This window comes from Melozone crissalis, unplaced genomic scaffold, assembly GCF_028551555.1.
Source record: "Melozone crissalis strain CALT ecotype California unplaced genomic scaffold, PUWL_Pcris_2 ptg000023l_1, whole genome shotgun sequence".
Lineage (NCBI taxonomy): Eukaryota > Metazoa > Chordata > Aves > Passeriformes > Passerellidae > Melozone > Melozone crissalis.
This window is the reverse complement of record NW_026535801.1, coordinates 40,552,585-40,575,878: the sequence shown is the minus strand read 5'-3', so window position 1 is coordinate 40,575,878 and position 23,294 is coordinate 40,552,585. Positions and strand designations below refer to the sequence as shown.

Below are 23,294 nucleotides of genomic sequence, written 5' to 3'. Positions count from 1 at the left end.
TTGGTTCCATGTGAATTGTTATTAATTAATGACCAATCCCAGTCCAGCTGTGTCAGGACCCTGGTCAGTCATGGGTTTTTGTTATTCATTCCTTTCTAGCTTTCTGATGTGCCCTTTCTCCTTCTTTAGCATAGTTTTAGTATAGCATCAGAATAGAATAGAATAGAATAGAATAGAATAGAATAGAATAGAATAGAATAGAATAATAAATCAGCCTTCTGAGAACATGGAGTCAAATTCTCACCTCTCACCTCATCCTGGGGACCCTCTCACAACACAACAGATGGCTGAGATCTGCAATCAGCCAGAAAATGGGGACACCAACGGGGCTCAGCCCCCAAAACCAGGGGGGTTTCAGCTCCCAGGTTCTCCCTGTCCCCCTGTATTCTCTATGGCAGTTCAGCTGGCAGACTGGGAAGTGCACAGCCCTTTGGGAAGGCTCCTGAGCAGCACAGACAGCGTGGGGCTGCAGCCCCAGCACCTCCAGCTCCCTGGGAACAGCAGCAGCAGCTATTTCTGGCACTCACATTTCCCCAGCACTGGCACAAGGCTGGTCCCTGATTACAGTGATGATTGCTTGGAGTGCTCCAGAATGTTCTGGCAATCCTGGCCAGGGAGCTGGGAATGTTCCCCTGGAGAAGGGAAGGCTCCAGGCAGAGCTCAGAGCCCCTGGCAGGGCCTGAAGGGGCTCCAGGAGAGCTGAGAGGGACTGGGGACAAGGGATGGAGGGACAGGAGCCAGGGAATGGCTGCCAGTGCCAGAGGGCAGGGATGGATGGGACATTGGAAATTGCTCCCTGTGAAGATGCTGAGGCAATCTTTTTATAAAAACCCGCTTTGGTTAAAGAGAAAAAAATACAGCATTTCCTGAAATGGAAGACACAAAATGTGTCCTAAATGTACCAACCACAAAAACCCTTTATGAATCCATGAAAATACCAGTGAATCCCAGGATTATCTGGCTGGGAAGATGATTAAAGCCCATCTAATTCCAACCCATGGGCAGAAACACCTTCCATTATCCCAAGCCCTGTCCAGCCTAGCCTTGGGCACCTCCAGGGATCCAGGGGCAGCCCTGGCTGCTCTGGGAATTCAAATCCCTGGGAATTCCAGCACACACAGATTTAACACACAAAGTCTGTGTGCAAAAGGGAGCTAAGATGATCTCCAAGATCCCTTCCAACTCAAACCATTCCATGCTCCCGTGGCTCCAGACCACACTCTTGTCAGTCAGACATGATTTATCCCTAACACTTTATTTCTCCTCACCCTGGGGAGCAATTCAGGCTCCTGCCCTGCTCCTCAGTTCAGCCACGCTGTTTATCTCCATTCCATAAATACCTCCTAATGTCCTCACGGAGCATTCCTGACATTTAAACAGAGCCATGACACCAAAGGTATGCTCCTTATCAGCCAAGCCTCTTCCAGGGTCACTTTTTGATCCTCACACCCCCAGATTTCCCTGGCACCCTCAGCAGCTCATCCTGGTGTTTGCCAGCACCATCCTTAGCCCAAATCACAGCAGGTTTCCAAAATCCCAAGGAAGCAGCACAGCAAAGCACGTCCTGCTCCTGCCCCCACATCCAGGGATGCAACATGCTGCTGGCAGGTCGGGAACCTCCTTTTTTGGTACCAATAAAAGAGGGGAAAATGAAGATTTGGCAGCCTCCAGGGCTGCCCTTCCAGGCCTGGAGCAGGGCTGTCCATCCCTTTGGAAAAGCAGAGGCAGGAGCAGTGATCTGGATCAGACATTCCCTGCAATAACACACATTCCACGCAATAATTAATCCTGGCTGAGAAATCTGCCCTTCTATTTTTAGCCTCTCCTGATTATATTTTGTTTTTAATCCCAACCCCAGGCTTGGCTCCCGCTCCCCGCGGCCGGGATGCGTCAGGGCCCAGCCCAGCCCCTGCAGCTCCTGCCTCGGAGCAGGCTCCGTTCCCAGAGCCATCTGCCACCCTCCCAGGCCTGCATCACTGCCTCCCACCCGCCTGGGACTGACTCAGCAGCGCCAGCAGGGCAGCACTTCCCTGCCTGCCCCACGCAGCTCCTGCTGGGAGCAGGGCAGGGAGAGGGATGGGAATGGGATGGGAATGGACCCCCTCTGTCGCAGACATCTTTTTGTGAAAATCCTTTTCTTTAGGATTTTCCCTTCTGAGAAGCCGAGGCCTCAAAAACAAAATGTAAACAACGGTTATCTGCTGCTGTGGAATGCAGCAGGTGCATCTGGGATTGGGCCATCTTGAATGCTTACAGTTAATGGCCAACCACGGACCAGGTAGCTCAGACTCTCTGTCCGAGACACAGATCTTTGTTATTCATTCTGTTCTATTCTTAGCCAGCCTTAAGAAGAAACCTTTCCTTCTATTTCTTTTTAGTATAGTCATAATGTAATATATATAAATATCATAAAATAATAACTCAAGCCTTCTGAACATAGAGTCAACATTCTCGTCTCTTGCCTCATCCAAGAACCCCTGTGAACACCATCACACCCCTCTCCTGGGGTGGGGATAGTCCCAGGCAGCTGAGGACATGGGTAAAGTGGGGTTTGGATACAAGCTGGAATTGCCCATCCATGCCCTGGAAAAATGCAGTGGGTGCTCTCCAGAGCTCCCACCAGCCCCAAGTATTCCCAGATTTTTCCTGACAGCATGGAAACATTCCTTATGCTGAACAGAGAATTCCAGACTGGTTTGGGTTGGAACAGAAATTAAGGATCATCCCATTCCACCCCTGCCATGGGCAGGGAACACCTCCCACTGTCCCAGGCAGCTCCAAGCCCCATCCAACCCAGCCTGGGACACTTCCAGGGATCCAGGGACAGCCACAGCTGCTCTGGGAATCTGTGCCAGGAAAAAACTCCTTCATGGAAAGGGCTGTCCATCCCTGGAGGAATTCCAAAGCCCTGTGGACGTGGGGACATGGGGCAGTGGTGGCCTGGGCAGACTGGGAATGGTTGGACTCCATGGTCTCACAGGGATTTTCCTAAAAAAAACCAAAAAAAACTGGTTCTGCTTTTCATGGAATTTGGGTGCAGCTGGAAATGAGGGGATTCATTTGTAGCTCCATGTTGGGAATGGTGGGGAAGAGCCACTGGGAGAAAGGAATGTTTTGTTAAATCCCAGGGACTGGGAGGTCAGAGCAACACCTGAGGCAAGTCTGGGGATCAGTGAGAAAAGGAAAAAAAAAAAGATATTTACAATAATTTCTGGTCTCCAGACAAGAACATTTGCATTGTGAGGCTGAGCCCAGCCCTCCCTCCCCTCTCACAGCCACTCCTCCAAACACCCACCCGGCCATATGGGCTCAGCACCAAAATAGAGCTTCCCTCTGCAGCCCCAAAAACACCCTGAGGGATCCAGAGACGCCTTCCTGCATGGAAAATCCAGCTCTCCTCACGTGGAAAGGCACAATTCACTGGGGTGGACACAGGGCCACACAGGCAGAGCATTCCTGGGCTCCAGGATCTGGGGATGATCCCCAGAGGGAGACCTGCTCCATGCCAGCATCCCTGCCTGCAGCCACCCCATGGAGAAAGGATGGCTGGGAGACTGATTGAAATAGAACACAAAGTCAGCAGCCACCTTTTGAGCTGGAAATAATCTGTATCCACGTCAGGGCTGGTACAGAGAGGGATCATCTGATCGTCCAGAGAAGGTGCGGAATCCCCATCCCTGGAGGTGCCCAGGGTTGGATGGGGCTTGGAGCACCCTGGAACAGGGGAAGGTGCCCCTGCAGGGTGAGTTTAGGGTCCCTTCCCACCCAAACCAGTACGGGATTCCATGGTTTACAGGAGGCAGCATGGAGATGTGTTTGGGAATAACCTCTCAGGATTTAGTGCTGCTGGTTTAACACAGGGATTCATTTGTTGAGTCTCTTGAAACACTGAGCATTTTGAGGCCATCAATTCATGGCCAGAACTGCTTCCAACACAGCTGCTCTGTGATTCCTGCTCCTCTCCTGCAGCCTCAGCTTGGCCAAGGAATTCAAGGGGAGACCCTCACAAATCCATCATGGGAGAGGAAAAACAGCCAGAGCTGAGCCAGAGGGGCTGGGATGGAGATCAGAGCAAGGCTCTTCCCCCAGAGGGTTTGGACAGCACTCCAGGGATGCCCAGGTGGGATTTTGGGGTGTCTGTGCAGGGCCAGGGGTTGGATCCATGATCCTGTGGCTCCCTCCCAGCTCTGATACTCCTCAATTCCATGCAAACCTCGCTCAGCATCCCCTCCTATTTAAAACTAATGTTTATAAATCAATATCCCCCAATACTCAAAACTCCTGGAGAACACAGACTGCACTCCCATGCTCCCAGGGCTGGATGCAGGGGATGATCCCCAAAGGGGATCAGCAGCCCTGCCAACCCCAAACCCCTCTTCTGAGGGATCCTTCTGCACCCAGACAGCTGCTGGGGCTGTGTGTGAGCATCTTCCCCAGCTCCTGTCCTGCATCCACCTGTCTGGCACTGGGAAGAGCCCAGTTACCCTTCCCAGCATCTCCCAGGCTGGAACAGCTCCTGCCCTGCACCTCAGCACAGCTGGAACAGCTCCTGTCCTGCACCTCAGCCCCATGCACAGCTGGAACAGCTCCTGTCCTGCACCTCAGAGCTCTGCACAGCTGGAACAGCTCCTGTCCTGCACCTCAGAGCTCTGCACAGCTGGAACAGCTCCTGTCCTGCACCTCAGCCCCGTGCACAGCTGGAACAGCTCCTGTCCTGCACCTCAGCCCCATGCACAGCTGGAACAGCTCCTGTCCTGCACCTCAGAGCCGTGCACAGCTGGAACAGCTCCTGTCCTGCACCTCAGCCCCATGCACAGCTGGAACAGCTCCTGTCCTGCACCTCAGAGCCGTGCACAGCTGGAACAGCTCCTGTCCTGCACCTCAGCCCCATGCACAGCTGGAACAGCTCCTGTCCTGCACCTCAGAGCTCTGCACAGCTGGAACAGCTCCTGTCCTGCACCTCAGCCCCGTGCACAGCTGGAACAGCTCCTGTCCTGCACCTCAGCCCCATGCACAGCTGGAACAGCTCCTGTCCTGCACCTCAGAGCCGTGCACAGCTGGAACAGCTCCTGTCCTGCACCTCAGCCCTGTGCACAGCTGGAACAGCTCCTGTCCTGCACCTCAGAGCCGTGCACAGCTGGAACACCACATCTGTGAGCTAAACACGGATTGTGGCACACAGCTGGCACGAGGGGCTGGCAAACACTCCCTGCCTGGCAGCAGGAGCACACAGACTCCCTGGAAAGGGAGGATCAGCGCTGTCAGCCCTGCCAGCTGGGATCTGGGGCTGCAAGAGGCTCTTCAGGAATCCACACGCTCCTTGCTGGGCCATAGATATACAAATATATGCAAATACCATGGAATGACAGACTCCCAGGGTGGGAGGACAGTAAATCCCATCCCATCCCATCCCTCCCTCTATCCCAGGTTGCTCCAGCCTGGCCTGGAGCACTCCCATGGATGGGGCAGTTCCTCCTTCCCCTGCAGTGAGCAGAGATCTCACTGGGACCTCTCCAACTTGGAAAACCTGGAAATCCTTTTCCCCTAGGAAAAAATTCCCCAACAGCACCTCCACACCCTCAGCAATTCCATGTTGGATTCTCCCCCTTGGTGACACATTCTCCTGCCCCTCCAGGTGACCCAGGTGCTCAGCATCTCCCAGCTGCTCCTCCGTCCTCAGCGTCCTCACACCTCTCCCGAGGTGAGCCCACATCCCAGAGTACCTGGGACCAGGATCCCCAAATCCCACAGGCCCCACACCTCCTGCAGCAGAGGAAGAGGAGGCTCAGAGGGGCTGGATGCTGCTCCTTCCCTGTGGCTCAGATCCCAGGGTGGCACAGGGAGATCATTTCCTGCAGGAGGGAGGGAGGGAGGGAGGGAGATGATCCCGACCCCATCCTGCAGTCAGGGGGTCAATTAGGGCCCCCATCCCCAGGGATGTGATGTCATCCAGCAGGCTCTTTATTCCCAGGAGGATCAATCTCGTTATTCCCAGGAGGATCAATCTGATCCCCAATCAGGGGGGTTTATTAGGGCCCCCATCCCTGGGGATGCGATGTCATGCAGCAGGCTCATTTTTCCCAGGAGGATCAATCTGATCCCAAACCCATCCTGCATTAACTAGGGCCCCATCCCCAGGGATGTGATGTCATGCAGCAGGCTCGTTATTCCCAGGAGGATCAGTCTCGTTATTGCCAGGAGGATCAATGTGATCCTGACCCCAGCCCACAATCAGGGGGGTTAATTAGGGATGTGATGCCATCCAGCAGGCTCGTTATTCCCAGGAGGATCAATCTGCCACATCCCAGCCCGAGCTGCACAAATACCCACATGCCTGCCAGGGGTTTCTAATTTTACATCCCAGCCTTGCCTGCCATCCCCATCGTGCTGATTTAGCTCTCCCCAGGCTGGCTTTAAAGCCTCCAAGTCTGGAGCGTTTTTGCCATTTTAGGGAAAACGACGCCTTTTATTTCCTGCAGGTTTCAGAAGCGTTTGGTGTTTATGACACTGGCAGTTCTGGCTTGGGCTCTTTCCCTTTTCCCATCCCACATGTCAGGGCATTGATTTGCTTCCAGGAAAAATCCTGGTGGGCTGCAGAGCTGCTGCCACACCTTCACAGGGTCCCAGCCTGGTTTGGGTGGGAAGGGACCTTAAATCGCATCCCACTGCAGCCCTACCGTGGCAGAGACACCTCCCACTGTCCCAGGCTGCTCCAGCTGGCACTGGGCACTGCCAGGGATCCAGGGGCATCCATGGAATAACCTGTGCCAGGGCATCCCCACCTCCCAGCCAGGAATTCCCAATGTTCCATCCATCCCTGCCCTCTGGCAGTGGGAGCCATTCCCAGTGTCCTGTCATTTCCAGCTCTCCTGGAGCCCCTTTTCCTCTCTGGAAGTGTCCAAGGCCAGGCTGGACAGCACTTGGAGCACCCTGGGACAGTGGGAAGGGTCACGGATGGGCTGGGATGGGCTCTAAGATCCCCTCCCACCCAACCCAGCCCGAAACTCTGTGATTTACTGGTTAGGAGCCACTGCTGCTCATTCCCCCATCATTTTCCAACCCCATCGTTCCCAGGTGCCCAGTTTGGGATGAACAAGCCCCAAAGCAGGAAGCCACCCCACCGCACCATCCCAGCCCTCCCACACCCCAAAGGACATTCCAAAGGGAATTCCCTCGGCAGCAGCACCCCCAGAGCCCCCCAAACCCACAGCACACCCGGCCCCGCCGCACCTCTCTGCTCGCAGGGCAGCAGCAGCGCTGGAAAGGTGGAGCCACTCCCTGAACATCATTAATTGCTTTGTTTGTGTTGTCGGGGCGCTCAGGCTGATCTGCTCAGCACTAATGAGCCATTAACTCCCAATTAGGAGCCTCTCTCTCGGAGCACGGCTCTAATTCCAGGCAGTTCTGCTGATGAATTAATTACCAGGTGAGCTCGGCTGCTGCCTCCGGGCCCCGGCAGCCAGGGAACGGCATTGCCCGAACGCTGCCCCTGCAGGCGCCTTCCTGTGGGGGGACAGACACACGGACACGAATCCCAGCGTGGGCTGGGTGGGAAGGGATCCCAAATCCCATCCCATCGCACCCCTGCCATGGCAGGGACACCTCCCACCATCCCAGGCTGCTCCAGCCCGGCCTTGAACACTTCCAGGGATCCAGGGGCAGCCACAGCTGCTCTGGGAATTCTGTGCCAGGGCTTCAGCATCCTCAGAGCCAGGAATCCCTTCCCAAAATCCCACCTACAGTGCAAACCTGGGATGCTTCCACAGCCATCATGGACCAGGCCGCAACTCCAGGCATGCAGCTTTTTAATTCTTAACCTCTCCCAGCTAAAACAAAAAAAATAAAAGGGAAAATCCCCTTTTTTTTCTGGCTGGGGTCTTTGGCACAAAGCACTCCATGAATTTTTCTGAGTTTTCCATGATTTTTCCAAGTTTCCCAGCCCTGCCTGGGTCTGGCTGCTGAGCAGCAGCCACGGGCAGGGAAATCGTGGGTAATACTGAATATAAATCCCAGCTCCTCCATCACACAGAGCTCTGAACACGGAGTCAGCAATGTTCCACTGGGGAAATCCCACCCCCAGCTCCCTGCCCCGGGAATTTAAAGTGTCTGCAGCACGAGGAGGAGCAGGAAAGGCTCCAGAGGGACACTGGGAATGTGCTCAGCACCACGGGAAAAAATATGGGAAGAGTAATGCTGTGGGATAAAAAGGGAAAAAGGATGGATCACTCATAGGGATCCTGGGCTGGAATTGCCAGAGAAGCTGTGGCTGCCCCTGGATCCCTGGAAATATCCCAGGCCAGGTTGGACAGGGCTTGGAGCAGCCTGGGACAGTGGGAGGTGTCCCTGCCATGGCAAGGTGGCACTGGGTGGGCTGGAAGGGACCTTACATGATTCCCTGATTTTTACTGCCCTTGCACTCACAACATATTTTCAATTTAAACATTCTATTTCTACCAATCCAAACATTCTTATTCCCGGTTACACCGATCCCAAAACATCCAGAACCCACGGCCAGCCCCACACGTGCCCAATTCCAGCCCCTGGGGAGCCGAACCCGGGGCACAGAGAGCAGGAGGATGGAGAGACCCCGGCTCCTAAATCCCAATCAGTGCTGCCTGTCCCGGGTTCTTTATCCCGGAGCTGTGTCCTGGGGGAGGGCCTGCAGCCACAGATCAATATCTGAACGAGCAGAGCAAAGCTCAGCAGGAACATTGCTGCTCCTGGCTCAGGCTCCATTCATCTCTGCACCTCGGGATTATCATTTTATCTAGCCAGACCTGTCCCAGTGGAGCAGGAGGGGATTCCTGAGGGGACTGGGGTGCCCGACTCACCCCAGAGCAGCTGTGGGACCTCTCAGCATCCCAAAGATATCACAGCCACCAATCCCAGAACATGGCATGGGCTTGGAATGAACCCTAAATCCCATCCCATCCACCCCTGGACACCTCCCACTGTCCCAGGCTGCTCCAACCCGGCCTTGGACAGGTCCAGGGGCAGCCCCAGCTGCTCTGGGAATGTGTGCCAGGGCCTCCCCTCCCTCCCAGGCAGGAATTCCTTCCCAATATCCCAGCTAAATCCCCCCCAATCCTTCAGTTAAAAGCCATTCCCTCTTGTCCTTGTCAGCAGTGGCTCCTTGAATCATTATCCCTCCTGACAAAGCCTGAGCTGAACGAATCCTAGCCGGCAATAAATGGAATAAATGCATAACAGCAGCAGGAATTCCAGCAGGAGGGGCAGGGCAGAGGCTCAGAGCAGATCCAGGAGCTGGGAAAGCACAGGGGGATTCCAGCCCAGGCTGCACTCACACAGATGAGGGCTGACCCAGCTCTGCTCCACAGCCAATAAATCTCTGGATAAATTGAGAATGCTCCATGGAGCATTTTCCTGTCTAGGGGCCCAATTGTTTCTTTGTTGGGTTTTTTTATCCTGCCAGTGCTGAATGCAGGGGCAGCCACAGCTGCTCTGGGCACCCTGTGCCAGGGCCTGCCCACTCTTCCAGCCAGGAATTCCCAGTTCCCAATGTCCCATCCATGCCTGCCCTCTGGCACTGGGAGCCATTCCCTGGCTCCTGTCCCTCCATCCCTTGTCCCCAGCCCCTCTCAGCTCTCCTGGAGCCCCTTCAGGCCCTGCCAGGGGCTCTGAGCTCTGCCTGGAGCCTTCCCTTCTCCAGGGGAACATTCCCAGCTCCCAGGCTGGCTGCAGCCCTAAAGCAGTTCCAGGTCCCTCTGAGGGAGCCCAGGGCTGGGGCAGCTCTGCAGGTGGGGTCTCACCTGAGCCCAGGGGCACAGAGGCAGAATTCCCCCTTTCCTGCAGGTCCCAGACTCCAGAGGCACCTGGACACCCTGATCCAGTGCCCTGCTCCTGGAGCCCCACCCCAGATTGGGTGTGAAATCCAGATTTGGGGTTCATCCCCAGCACTGCCAGCACTGAGCCTGCTCTGCTGGGAGCTCTGGCATTTGCTCCTCTCCTGCTCAATGTGTGCAGGAGCTGCAGAGAGTCACTAAGGCTGGAAAACAAGGACAAGGAGCCTGTAATAAATATTGCAATTACAGGAGGGAGCTGCTCCCAGCATCCCCAGAGCCTCTCCCGGTGCTGGAATGGCACAGACAGCTCCAAACCTTGGGAGCCCTGTCACTGAGGTCACTGAGGTCACTAATGGGCTTGTTTTGGGCTCCCAGATCCACTCAGGGCACAGCTCATGATGATCTCCCCTGGGTGGCTCCAAGGGCAGCTCAGTGCTCATAAAAAGGGGCAGCTGGGATGGTGTTCACAGGGGTCTGAGGATGAGGGAAGAGATGAGGATCTGACTCCATGTTTCAGAAGGCTGATTGATTATTTTATGATATATATTATATTAAAACTATGCTAAAAGAATAGAAGAAAGGATTTCATCAGAAGGCCGGCTAAGAATAGAAAAATAAAGAATGATAACAAAGGCTTGTGACTGACCAGACAGTCTGAGCCAGCTGACTGTGATTGGCCATTAATTATAAACATCCACATGAGCCCAATCCCAGATGCACCTGTTGCATCCCACAGCAGCAGATAACCATTGTTTGCATTTTGTTCCTGTGGCCTCCCAGCTTCTCAGGAGGAAAAATCCCAAGGAAAGGATTTTCCATAAAAGATGTCTGTGACAGGCTCTGTCTCCATCCCCAGGAAGGATCAGCCAGGAGTGGGCAGAGCTGCAGCCCCTCACTCTTTCCTCCTGCCCCTGCTCCCAGACCCCACAAACCCCCACAAAACCCCTAAAAACTCCAAAACCCCCCAAACCCAGCCCGGAGCACAGGGAAGGGAGGCAGGAGCAGCCCCAGCCCTCCAGGCTCTCTCCAGCCCGAGCACAGCTCTCCCCTCCATGAATTCCCAATCCCTCCTGACGTTTTTGATGACTCTCCTGCAATGTCCCAGCGTTTTACCCACGCCAGGCCTCTCCCCCTTCTCCTGCCAAGCACTTTTATCATCACTGAGCTCACAGCAGCCTCGGTGCAGCCTGGATTGTGTAACACACCAGGAGCTAAACCAGCGCCTTCCTCTCAAACCTCACCTCCAAATCACCCCAAGAACCAACAGCAGCCACAAAGCAAGGCCTGAACTACAACCTGAACTACAACTGGTTTGTGTCACACGTAAACTGGGAGTGCCCAGCTGGGACAAACCTGGCTGCAAAGGGTCAGACTGGGAAAACAACGGGCTCTGCTCCCAGGGAACAGGGACAGGAGCAGAGGGAACGGCCTCAGGCCGGCCCAGGGCAGCTCAGGGGGGATTTTGGGGCAATTCCTTCAGGAAAAGGTGCTCAGGTGGAGCCCCCATCCCTGCAGGGATTTTCCTGTGTCCCTCACCCCACAGCACATCCCGTTTCCCAGAGAATTCCAGGGGTTCCAAACCTGGAATTCCAGGAGAGCTCAGGGGTTTGTGCCTTTCCCAAAGGAGACATTGAGCCTGGCTGCTCAGGGATTGCAACCTCTGCCCTGGGAAGTCCAGTTCAGCTGGAATCATGGAATTCCAGAGGGGTTTAGGCTGGAAAAGCCTCTCAGAGCATCGAGTCCAACCATCCCCAGCACTGCCCAGTGTCCCCAGTGCCACATCCACAGGGCTGTGAAACCCCCTCAGAGATGGAGACTCTGCCAGGCCTGGACAGCCCTACCCATGATAAACGTTCCCAAATATCCAACCCAAACCTCCCCTGGGGCAGCCTAAGGCCATTCCCAAGCCAGGATCCCTCAGGAGAGCGAGCCTGTGAGGAAGCAGCTGGCAGGGAGCTGGAATATTTAATATTTAACACCCTCCCATTGTGCAGAGCTGGAAATGAAGAATAACAAACAGCAGAATATCCAGGCCAAGGAACAGGTATCCATGGAAAAGGCAGCTGGGCATTCCTGGAGCAGCACACCTGCCCGAGGCACAGACCTGCTGCAGGTTATTGAAACAATAAATAAATAAACAACACTGAGGAGGGATCCAGGGGCTGCTGACAAAAACCTCTGGCAGCAGCACCCATAACTCACTGAGGGCAAATATCCAGGGAAAGCTGGGCTGCCAGAGCATCCAGGAGGGAAATAAGGAGTGGGCAGGAGCTGCTATAGAGAAAAAATGGCTCGGATTGCAATGCAGTGAGGGATTCAAGGACAGGGACACGAGGGAATGGCTTCAAATGGAAGGACTGAGGTTGGTTTAGGTGGGATATTGGGAAGGAATTCCTGGCTGGGAGGTGGGGAGGGGCTGGGATGGCATTCCCAGAGCAGCTGTGGCTGCCCCGGATCCCTGGCAGTGCCCAAGGCCAGGCTGGATGACCTGGGATGGTGGGAGGTGTCCCTGCCCATGGAATGGGATGGGATTTGAGTCCTTCCATCCCAAACCACTCCAGGATCCTGTGAATCAGCACCACTCGAGCAGTGAGGGTTTTATCTGCCCATCAGTTTCTGCAGGAGGAGCAGTCTGGGGCTGTATTTAGCCAGCAGCATCCCCACATCCCAGCACGCCAGGACAAATTCCAGCCCTCTGCCTTCCGCTTTCCCACCCCACCATTCCCAATTCCCCCTCCAGCTGCAGCAGGAGCTGGAATATTCCCCTTTCCCTGCTCTACCCCCTGGCAGCAGGTGCAGAGCCACAGCAGAGATGGGGTTTTGGTGCTCCCAAATCATCGTTCCTGCTCAGCCTCCCCAGCAATCCCTGGAAAATGGGGCTCAAAATCATCATTGCAGCTCAGCCTCCCACAGCAATGCCTGGAAAATGGGGCTCAAAATCATCATTGCAGCTCAGCCTCCCACAGCAATGCCTGGAAAATGGGGCTCAAAATCATCATTGCAGCTCAGCCTCCCACAGCAATGCCTGGAAAATGGGGATCAAAATCATCATTGCAGCTCAGCTTCTCACAGCAATCCCTGGAAAATGGGGCTCCACGGGGAGCCTGCTGCTCCAGAGGCTGTGGGAGCAGCAGCTCAGCACGGGGAGCTGCTCAGGCAGAAGGAATCCGGCCTGATCAGGCGTGAGCAGCGAATTTTGGCAGAGATCTCAGCGATTTCAGCTCAGTGCCTGCTCGCTGGGATCAGCCACGGGAGAGGAGAGGGAAAAGGGGAAAGGGGAAAAGGGAAAAAAGGGAGAGGGGAAAAAAAAGGCAAGGGAAAAAAGGGAAGGCAGGAAGAGAAGGGAAGGGGAAAAGGGAGAAAGGCAAAAGGGAAAAAGGCAAAAGGGAAAAAGGCAAATGGGAAAGGAAAGGAGAAGGGGAAAAGGGGGGAAGAGGGGAAAAAAGGGAAAAAAGGGGGAAAAGGGGGAACAAAAGGGGAACAAAAGGGGAACAAAAGGCGAAAAAGGGAGAGGGAAAGGAAAGGGGAAGGGAAGGGGAAAAGGGAAAAAGGGAAAAGGGAAAAAAGGGAAAAGGAAAGAAAAAATGGGAAAGGGAAAGGAAAGGGGAAGAGGCAAAAGGAAAAGAAAAGGGAATAAGGGAAAAGGGAAACTCCTGCCCAGCTCCAGGTGAAAATCACTCCCAGTTCTCTCTCCTGGACAAAATCACTCCCAGTTTTCTCTCCTGGGCCTCCAAAGAGATCTCAGGGAGGAGGGAGCAGGAAGGCCTGATGCAGGGAATGGGCATTTGGGGAATTGCTGCCTCAGGCAGGAGGAGGGAGCGTTATCCAAGATAAAAGTTATGTAAGGGATGGATCCCAGAATCCCAGGCTGCTCTGGCTTGGGACAGACCCTAAATCCCATCCCAATCCAGCCCTGCCGTGCCAGGGACACCTCCCTCTGTCCCAGGGCTCCAGCCTGGCCCGGGACACCTCCAGGGTGTGTTTTGATTTTTTAGGATTTTCTAAGCCTTCTGGTGTTTATATTTTTATAAGGAACTTTCTCACACACTTTATGTAAATAACTTATTGCTTTGCATTCTTTTATGGAGGAGGAGAAATGTGATGGACTGTTGGTTTGCCCAGTGTCATTGGAGAGGTGGCACTGTCACCCTCCAATCCAGTGGCACTTTTGGAAATCTATAAAGGTTAGAGTCAGAAATTTAAAAGTCCCTTTTACCTTGAAAAGAGCAGCATGTCCATGTTGTGTTATTTCGTGTCCTATACTGACATCAGGGATTTATTGTTCCAAACTCTCCTCTCCCAGACACTTCCCTGCATTTCCCAGCACATTCCACCTTTTCCTCAGCTTCAAAAATCCTTTTTTCCCCTTTCCCAGCCCGGCAGCTCCAGAAGGAAGCTGGAATTGAAGGTGCCAATCCCAGGAAATCCCAGCTCTGCCAGGGCCAAACATGTTTGTCCACATGACTAAAGAATATTGGATTTTCCACTGACAGATTTCCTATAACGGCAGCACAGGGAAAGGATCCGCGGGATGTTCGGCCCCGAGAGTTTTAAAGGAATATTTTACCGTGCTCAGGCTGTGCTTAAAAGTGTTTAAAATAAAATAAATGCAATTTCAAAGCTACTGCCAATATGTGAAGTGCTGAGTCCTCTTTTCCTGTTGCCCTCCCATTCAACACATAAAAAAATCCAAAATCTGAATGGAAAGATTAAAAAACCCCCACAAATAATTTGACCTTTAAAGGTCCCTTCCAACCCAAAGCATTCCACAATTCCCATATTTTATGTTCCACCTTTAAAGCTGCTGAATTTGTATTGATGTTTCTCACTGGTCCTCAGAACAGACATGCAAAAAAAATCCCATTTTAACTGGAATTATCAGAATCCTGGTAATTTTCAGATCTGTCCCAGCTCTTTGTTCCCTCAGGTTTCTGGATTCTGAGCTCACCCCATGGATCTCAGAGAACCCTTCCTGTGGCTCCAGAATTTCAGCTTTTTTTCATGTTTTTAAAAGCAAAACCAGAGGAAAAGGCCTTTGATGCCATCCCTATTTCTTTAATTAAAAATCCTGGCAGGCTCTGGAGTTCTTTAATCAGCAAATCACGGGAAGAGGCTTCCAAAATAAATTTAATGAGTTTGGAAAACGGATGCACAAACTATTCCTGCAGGGTTTTGTCGGCTTCAGATTCCTATTAATGGCTCATTTTTTCAGGAATTTTAGCAGCTTATCAATAAATTGCAGGATAACACAAAATAATAAAGGGTTACATAATCCCAAACACATCCAGAGGCAAATCCCAGCAGGACAATCCAGGATGAAAGTCAAATTCTGCACAGGAACAGCACCAGGAAGCTCTGCTGGCAAAGGAGCTTCCAATTTTCCATCCCAACAATGGGAAAGGAGGACAAAAGGTTTGGGAAATAAACCCTTGGAATGTTCTTCGCAATTCCAGGTTATCCTAATAATGGGGGGGGTGGAAGAGATATCCAAATATCCAAAATGTAGGGGTGGAAGAGAAATCCAAAAAACCTGGAATGATCAGCACTGACCCTCAGGAATGATCACCAGCTCCATTGGAGCATCTCCACTGGGAAAGGCCCCAAAAACTGGGAACAATCCAGTGCCAGAATGGGGCTGCTCCAGCTCCTGGGGGCTGGGACTGGGAGGGACTCAGAGCACTCCCCAGGCAGGAATTTTAGCTCATGGAACCATGGAATGGTTTGGGTTGGAAGGGAACTTAAATCCCATCCCCAACACCTTCCACCATCCCAGTGCTCCAGCCTGGCCCTGGGCGCTTCCAGGGATCCCTTCTCCCTTTCCCATGGGTGATCCCAGAGAGTTCTTCTTTCCTTTTTCCTCTTCCCTTTTTCATTTTCCTCTTCCCTTTTCCTCCTTTCCTTTCCTTTCCTTTCCTTTCCTTTCCTTTCCTTTCCTTTCCTTTCCTTTCCTTTCCTTTCCTTTCCTTTCCTTTCCTTTCATCCCACAGCTGCTCTGGGAATTCCAACCCAGCCCTCCCCACCCTCCCAGCCAGGAACTCCCTCCCAACATCCATATAAATATTTCCTCTTTTAGTCAAAAACCATCCCAAGGAATCACCTCCACCATCCTGGGCTGGGACCCCCCCTAAAAAATCCCCTGAGGAAGAGGAGACACTTCCCTAAACCAGGGAGGAATGCCAGGAATGATCAGGAGATCCCAGGGAATTCAGGAAGGATCAGGAGCTCCCAGGGAATTCAGGAAGGATCAGGAATGCCAGCAAGGATCGGGAAGGCCTTCCAGGCCTTCATCCCAGTTGCAGGGTCACATTCCCAGTACCACACTCAACCTCTCCAAACCCCCTGAATGAATCCCATATTTCCACGGGAAATGCATCCCATTATTCCCAATATTTAATGCCCATTTATATCCAGGGATGTTGGCAGTGTTTGCTCATGGACCACTGCACGTTCCCACAGGAAAACCTCTGCTTTTCCAGAGCTTTGGATGGCAGGGGAAATGCAGCATTTGCTGGGGAAAGCCTGGAACTGAGAGGAGAATCTGGAATTCCTTAAATTAAACCCTTAAATTGCAGGGTTTAAACCCACAGAGGTGTCTCCTCTTCCCTAAAAGCATCCCTTCAGCATCCCTGGGTGAGCTCTCCCTTCCCTCAAATCCAGCCCTGCCCTCTCCTCCTCCTCCCTTTGCTCCCACTGGAAGATTTTCCCAGCCCTTTCACTCCCTCCTGTGTTATCCAGATCCAGCACAATTTGCTCTGTTTTGCCCAATTTTCAGCTCAGCTCCCTAAAGTAGGTCACAACATTTGGAACCTTATCCCAGTTAGGCTTTAAAGACCCAGAAATTCCCTTTTTTTCTTTTTTTTTTTTTTTTGCCCATTTCCTGTATAATTTCCAGGTTAATAATATTTCGCAAAACAAAGCCAGGGTTTTAAATTCCAAGAGTTATTTACAAAAAAGCTTTTCTTCCCTGATTTTGTTTGGAATTAATTATTTTGAGAAATAAAAGCAAGAAACCTGCAAGGTCAGGCCTGCAAGTTTTCCATGAGCTTTTCCAGGGAATTTTTATGGCAATATCACAAAATATTTAGGGAAATAACAGGAAGTTTATAGGGAAATATCAGGGAGCTTGTAGGGAAGTATCCAGGAGTTCTGGGGAAATATCAGGGAGCCTTTATGAAAATATCAGGGTTTTTTTTTTTTTAGGGAATATCAAGGAGTTTTTAAGGAAACACCAGGAGGTTTTTAAGGAAGCATCAGGAAAATTTTAGGGAAATATCAGGGAGGTTCAAGAGAAATATCAGGGAGTTTTTAGGGAAGTATCAGGGGGGTTTATGGAAATATCAAGAATTTTTTTAGAGAAATACCAGGATTTTTTTAGGGAAATATCAGGAGATTTTTAGGGAAATATCAGGGAGTCTTTATGACAATACCAAGGACTTTTTAGAGGAATATCAAGGAGATTTTAGGGAATTATCAGTGGGTTGGTAGGTAAAGATCAGGGGGTTTTAGGGAAGTATCTGGGGGGTTTTATGAAAATATCAGGGAGTTTTTAGAGGAATATCAAGGATTTTTTAGAGGAATATCAAGGAGTTTTTAGGGAAGCACACAGAGGGTTCACCTTCCTCTCTCTGGGCTGTGCTCTCCTGCCTGGGGAATCAGGATGGGAACACTGGGACCCCACAAGATGGCCCCAAAATGCATCAAAGGTACCCTGGACACTCCCTGTGCCTGGCAGCAGCTGGGAAATGCAGGAGCCCTACATCCCAGCCAGGAGCTCCACATTCCCAACCCCATATCCTGGGAGCCCCAAAATCCATCTCCTTTGAGAGAGTCCCAAAGTCCATCCCCTGGAGAGAGCACCAAAATTCATCCCTTCGGAGAGAGCCCCAAAATCCATCCCCTGGAGAGAGCCCCAGCACCAAAATCCATCTCCTTGGAGAGGCCCAAACCCCCAAGTCTTGGGACTTGGAGAGTCCCAGAACTCCTCTGCAGCAAGCCCCAACTCCAGCTGCCCCCCAGCTCTCCAGCCATGCCCAGAGCCAGTGGAACCCCGAGTTGTGCAGGTCCAGCAGGGAACTCCACCAGGCCGGCCCCACTCACCCGTGGTCTCCACGATGCCCTCGAGGATGACGACGATCTCGAACTGCTCCGTGTGCATGCTGCGCTGGGACAGGTCGTAGAAGGGGCTCTTGGAGTCGATGACGTGGCAGATGGTCAGGGGGGACACCAGGAAGAGCTGGTCAGCCCCCGTGCTGAAGCCCACGTCCAGCTCCAGCTGGTCCAGGGGCAGGAATTCTCCCTCCGGGGTCTGCCGGGACTGCGGGGCACAAGGAGGGGACATTGGAGCTCCTGGTCCCCGGGAGGGCCCTTGGAGCTTGGACAGGGCCTGGAGCAGCCTGGGACAGCAGGATCCCTGCCCAAGGGAGGGGACTGAGAGCCCTTCCTGAACATCCCAGGATTGTGGGATTTCAGCAGGGGGAATCGGGAGTTTGGGGACACGGCCAACCCAGGGAAACAGGGTGAGCTTCAGGGGGAGGGAAGGAAATCGTGGAATCCCAGAAAGTTCGGGTTGGAAAAGCCCTCCAAGATCGATTCCCAACCATTCCCAGCACTCAGGTCCTCAAGTGCCACATCCAAGGTTCTGCAATCTCTCCAGGAATGGGGCTCCATCCCAGGCTCTGCAATCCTCCCAGGAATGGGGCTCCATCCCAGGCTCTGCAATCCTCCCAGGAATGGGGCTCCATCCCAGGTTCTGCAATCCCTGCAGGAATGGGGCTCCATCCCAGGCTCTGCAATCCTTGCAGGAATGGGGCTCCATCCCAGGCTCTGCAATCCTCCCAGGAATGGGGCTCCATCCCAGGTTCTGCAATCCTCCCAGGAATGGGGCTCCATCCCAGGTTCTGCAATCCCTGCAGGAATGGGGCTCCATCCCAGGCTCTGCAATCCTTGCAGGAATGGGGCTCCATCCCAGGTTCTGCAATCCTCCCAGGAATGGGGCTCCATCCCAGGCTCTGCAATCCTTGCAGGAATGGGGCTCCATCCCAGGCTCTGCAATCCTTGCAGGAATGGGGCTCCATCCCAGGTTCTGCAATCCTCCCAGGAATGGGGCTCCATCCCAGGTTCTGCAATCCTCCCAGGAATGGGGCTCCATCCCAGGTTCTGCAATCCTTGCAGGAATGGGGCTCCATCCCAGGTTCTGCAATCCTCCCAGGAATGGGGCTCCATCCCAGGTTCTGCAATCCTCCCAGGAATGGGGCTCCATCCCAGGTTCTGCAATCCTCCCAGGAATGGGGCTCCATCCCAGGCTTTACAATCTCTCCAGGCAGGAATGGGGCTCCATCCCAGGTTCTGCAATCTCTCCAGGAATGGGGCTCCATCCCAAGCTCTGCAATCTCTCCAGGAATTTGGCTCCCTTTTATTTTCCCTCCTTCCTTTTATCTTTGTTCCTTCTTTCATTTTCCCTTTCTCCTCTCCTTCTCTTTTTCTTTTGTTCCTTTGTTTTGTCTTTTTTTTACCCTTTTCCCCTTTTATTTTCCCTTTCCTTTGGTTTTCCTTTTTTATTTGATTTTTCCTTTTATTTTTCTTTTTCCCCTTTTAAATTTTATTTTTCCTCTTATTTTCCTTTGGCCTACTTTTTTCATTTTACTTTTCCCTTTTATTTTGCTCTTCCCTCATTTTTTCCTTCTAATTACCCTTTTTTCCACTTTTTTTCCCCCTTCCCTTTTTTTTCCCCAGGTGGCCTGGCCTGGCACTGCTTTTCTTCCAAGCACAAACCTTTCTTTTCCCATCATTCAGATCCAGGCAATTCTTTTGGAGCCACACTAAATTTGAAGCTCCATCTTTTAAAATTCCTCCTCTGGGACTTGCAGAGCCAAAAAACAAAAAGAGCAGTTTTCAAATGCTGGACTGGAAATTACTCATTTTTGATCTTTTATAGCTTGAAACATATGAAATTATTTAAATATATTGATATAGTATGCAAAGATATATTTACACATTATTAAATACTTTAAAACAAACTGTATAAGTTATATCTTGGTAAACATAAATATTTATAATTGCATATTACATAAACCTATGGTATTATGTTTTAGTGCTATTTTGTATATTTATCCTTATAAATAACATTTATAAATAATATTTATAATATTTATAAATTATATTCCATCATTTTAAAGGTATTAAAGGGTTATTTTGGGAGATTTTTAGGAATTCTTTCCCTCTTTAAGGCACAGACTCCCTGAGGGTTTAGGGGACCCCAACAGTGGGCCAGTCCTGATCCTGAAATCCCACGGGAAACAGGCAATTTGGGAGTACAGGACAAACTCAGGAGCCTCCCATGGGCTGAGCTCCGTCCCTGGAGCTGTGGGGGAAGAGGGAGGAAAACTGGGGAGATTCCCAAGGGGATTGTCCTGGGAATGGGGACCCTGCTCTGCCCTGCACCCACATCCTGAGAAAAGGGCACCCTGCAGGACACCCCCAATCCCTGCAGGACACCCTTCCAATGGAATCAGCAGCCCCATTCTCTGCAGGACACCCCCAATCCCGCCAGGACACCCAGCCCAAGGACAGGACATCCCCATTCCCTACAGAATATCCCAGATCCCACCAGGACACCACCAATCCCTGCAGGATGCCCATCCCAAGGACAGGACACCCCCCAACCCCTGCAGGATATCCTAAATCCCTGCAGGACACCCTTCCAATGGAAACAGCACCCCCAATCCATGCAGGACACCCCCAGTCCCACCAGGACACCCCCAATCCCTACAAGATACCCTTCCAATGGAAACAGCACCCCCATTTCCTGCACAACACCCCATCCCAAGGACAGGGCACCCATCCCAAGGGCACTCCAATCCCAAGGACAGCACACCCCATTCCCTGCAGGACACCCATCCCAAGGACAGGACACCCTATTCCCTGGAGAACATTCTCCCAAAGGACAGCACACCCCAATTCCCTGCAGGACACCCATCCCCAGGACAGGACACCCCACTCCCTGCCCCGCGGGTATCCCCATTCCCGGGGATCCCTGTGGGATGCTCAGTGTGCATCAAAAGCCCCCCGAGCCGGCTCCTTCCTCCCACCTGCTCCATCCCCATCCCCGATTCCACATTCCCCATCCCCATTCCCAATCCCCTCTGGATCCACGGCCACTGGGCGAGCCCCAAAGCAGCACCGGCTCTCCCCAGCCCTCTGGGGCAGGGATGTTCCAGGGCCAGGGATGTTCCAGGGCTGGGGATGCTCCAGGGATGGGGATGCTCCAGGGACGGGGATGCTCCAGGGGCAGGGGATGCTCCAGGGGCAGGGGATGCTCCAGGGCAGGGGATGCTCCAGGGATGGGGATGCTCCAGGGACGGGGATGCTCCAGGGGCAGGGGATGCTCCAGGGGCAGGGGATGCTCCAGGGATGGGGATGCTCCAGGGATGGGGATGCTCCAGGGGCAGGGGATGCTCCAGGGACGGGGATGCTCCAGCTCTAACCCCGGCACTCCGCTTTCCTTGGAGCTCACGTCAATAAAGTTCAGCCTGCCCAAAAAGCTCTGGATTATGCCCGGAGCTTTCTCCTTCCCAGCTCACGGAAGGAAGGCTCAGAGCTACAAAGGATTTGATTTCCTTGTCAGGGAAATGCAGCGTTTTATAGGAATCTATAAATATCCATCCCAATCCTGCGCCGAATGCAGGAATTATCTCCAAGGAGGCTGGGAATGCGCTGCTGATGGCTGAGCCCGCAGCCCGAGGCTCCCGGAGATGTTCCCTGCACCAGGAAAGCAGGGCAGGGACGTTGGGATGGCAGCAGGACCCAAAACACGATCTGGGATCATCCAGTCCGACCCCGGCCACGGGCAGGGCCACCTTCCATGGACTGCTCTGAGCCCCAGGGACGAGGGGACAGCCACGGGCAGCAGCGAGGGACATCCAAGGGACACGGAGAGGGGGTGGGATGTCCCCAGGGGAGCGGCAGTGGGGCCACGGTTCTGCCACTGAACCATGGAATTGACGTTGGAAAAGCCATCCAAGGCCATGGAGTCCAACCATTCCAACCATTCCCAGCACTGCCAGGGTCTTCATGGAATTACTGAGGTTGGAAAAGCCCTCCAAGACCATGGAATCCAACCGTTCCTAGCACTGCCAAGGCCCCCATGGAATTACTGAGGTTGAAAAAGCCACCTAGGACCATGGAATTCAACCATGGAATTCAGCACTGACAGGGCCCTCATGGAATTACTGAGGTTGGAAAAGCCCCTCAAGACCACGGAGTCCAATCATCCCCAGCACTGCCAAGACTCTCACAGAATTACTGAGGTTGGAAAAGCCCCCCAAGGCCATCCAGTCCAACTATCCCCGAACTGCCAGGGCCCCCATGGAATTACTGAGGTTGGAAAAGCTCTCCAAGGCCATCAAGTCCAATCACCCCAACCATTCCCAGCACTGCCAAGACCCCCACATTCCCAAGTGCCACCTCCACTCGGGATGGGGACTCCCCCACTGCCCTGGGCGCCTCTCCTTGAGGGAATTTCCCCATGTTCCCCCCGGGGCACCCACCTTGAGCAGCTTGCAGCGGATCTGGGCGGACACCATGTGGCTGTTGCGGAGGTTGCCCACGCGGAACATGAGCGTGAGCTTCCCGTCGCGCATGGAGATGGCGGCGTGCTCGCTGAACATCAGCGTCTCCGCCCGCTTCTTGGGCTGGGACATCTTGATGAACATGCAGCCGATCAGGAAGGCGTCCACGATGGAGCCCAGGATGGACTGGAAGAGGAAGAGGATGATGCCCTCGGGGCACTTGTCGGTGATGTAGCGGTAGCCGTAGCCGATGGTGGCCTCGGTCTCGATGAAGAAGAGGAAGGCGGAGGGGAAGTTGTACACGTTGGCCACGCACGGGGTGTAGCTGTCGTCGTGCGCCTTGTTGAGGTCCCCGCGCATGTAGGCGATCACCCACCACATGGAGGCCATGAAGAGCCAGGCCACGGTGTAGGTGAGGATGAAGATGAACAGGTTCCAGCGCCACTTGAGGTCCACCAGCGTGGTGAAGAGGTCGGACAGGTAGCGGCTGGTCTCGCCGCCCAGGTTGCCGTGCTGCACGTTGCAGCGCCCGTTCTTGTCCACGAAGCGCTGGCGCTTCCCGCGCGGGGCGCTGCGCGGGGGCGGGAGGCCTCCGCCGCTGGCCGAGGTGCTCACCACCTGGTACTCATCGCCCAGCTTGCGCCGCAGCGCCGACATGCTCCGCGCAGCCCCGCGCAGCGCCGCGCAGCCGGCACGGTCCGCGCAGCCACCGACAGCCGGCAAAACCCGCGCAGCCACAACACCCGCGGAACTGGCAAAATCCGCGCAGCCACAACACCCGCGGAACTGGCAAAATCCGCGGAGCCCTCAATACTCGCGGAACCGGCAAAATCCCGGCAGCCACAACACCCCGCTCAGCCCCGCGCAGCCGGCAAAACCCGCGCAGCCACCGACAACCCGTCAGCCGGCAAAATCCGCGCAACCG

At 53.4% G+C, this 23,294-nt stretch overlaps 1 protein-coding gene across 1 annotated transcript in view; it reads right to left on the bottom strand.

Moving 5' to 3' along the window:
- Window positions 1-23,053, bottom strand: part of KCNJ3 (potassium inwardly rectifying channel subfamily J member 3) — a 28,869-nt gene extending 5,816 nt beyond the window's left edge. The window contains exons 1-2 of the mRNA XM_054277771.1: window positions 22,349-23,053; window positions 17,901-18,117 (exon numbers count right to left, since the gene is read on the bottom strand). Of these exons, the coding sequence (XP_054133746.1) occupies window positions 17,901-18,117; window positions 22,349-23,026 (895 nt within the window). The 5' untranslated portion in view covers window positions 23,027-23,053. The remainder of the gene's footprint in view (window positions 1-17,900; window positions 18,118-22,348) is intronic.
- Window positions 23,054-23,294: the final 241 nt, after the last annotated feature.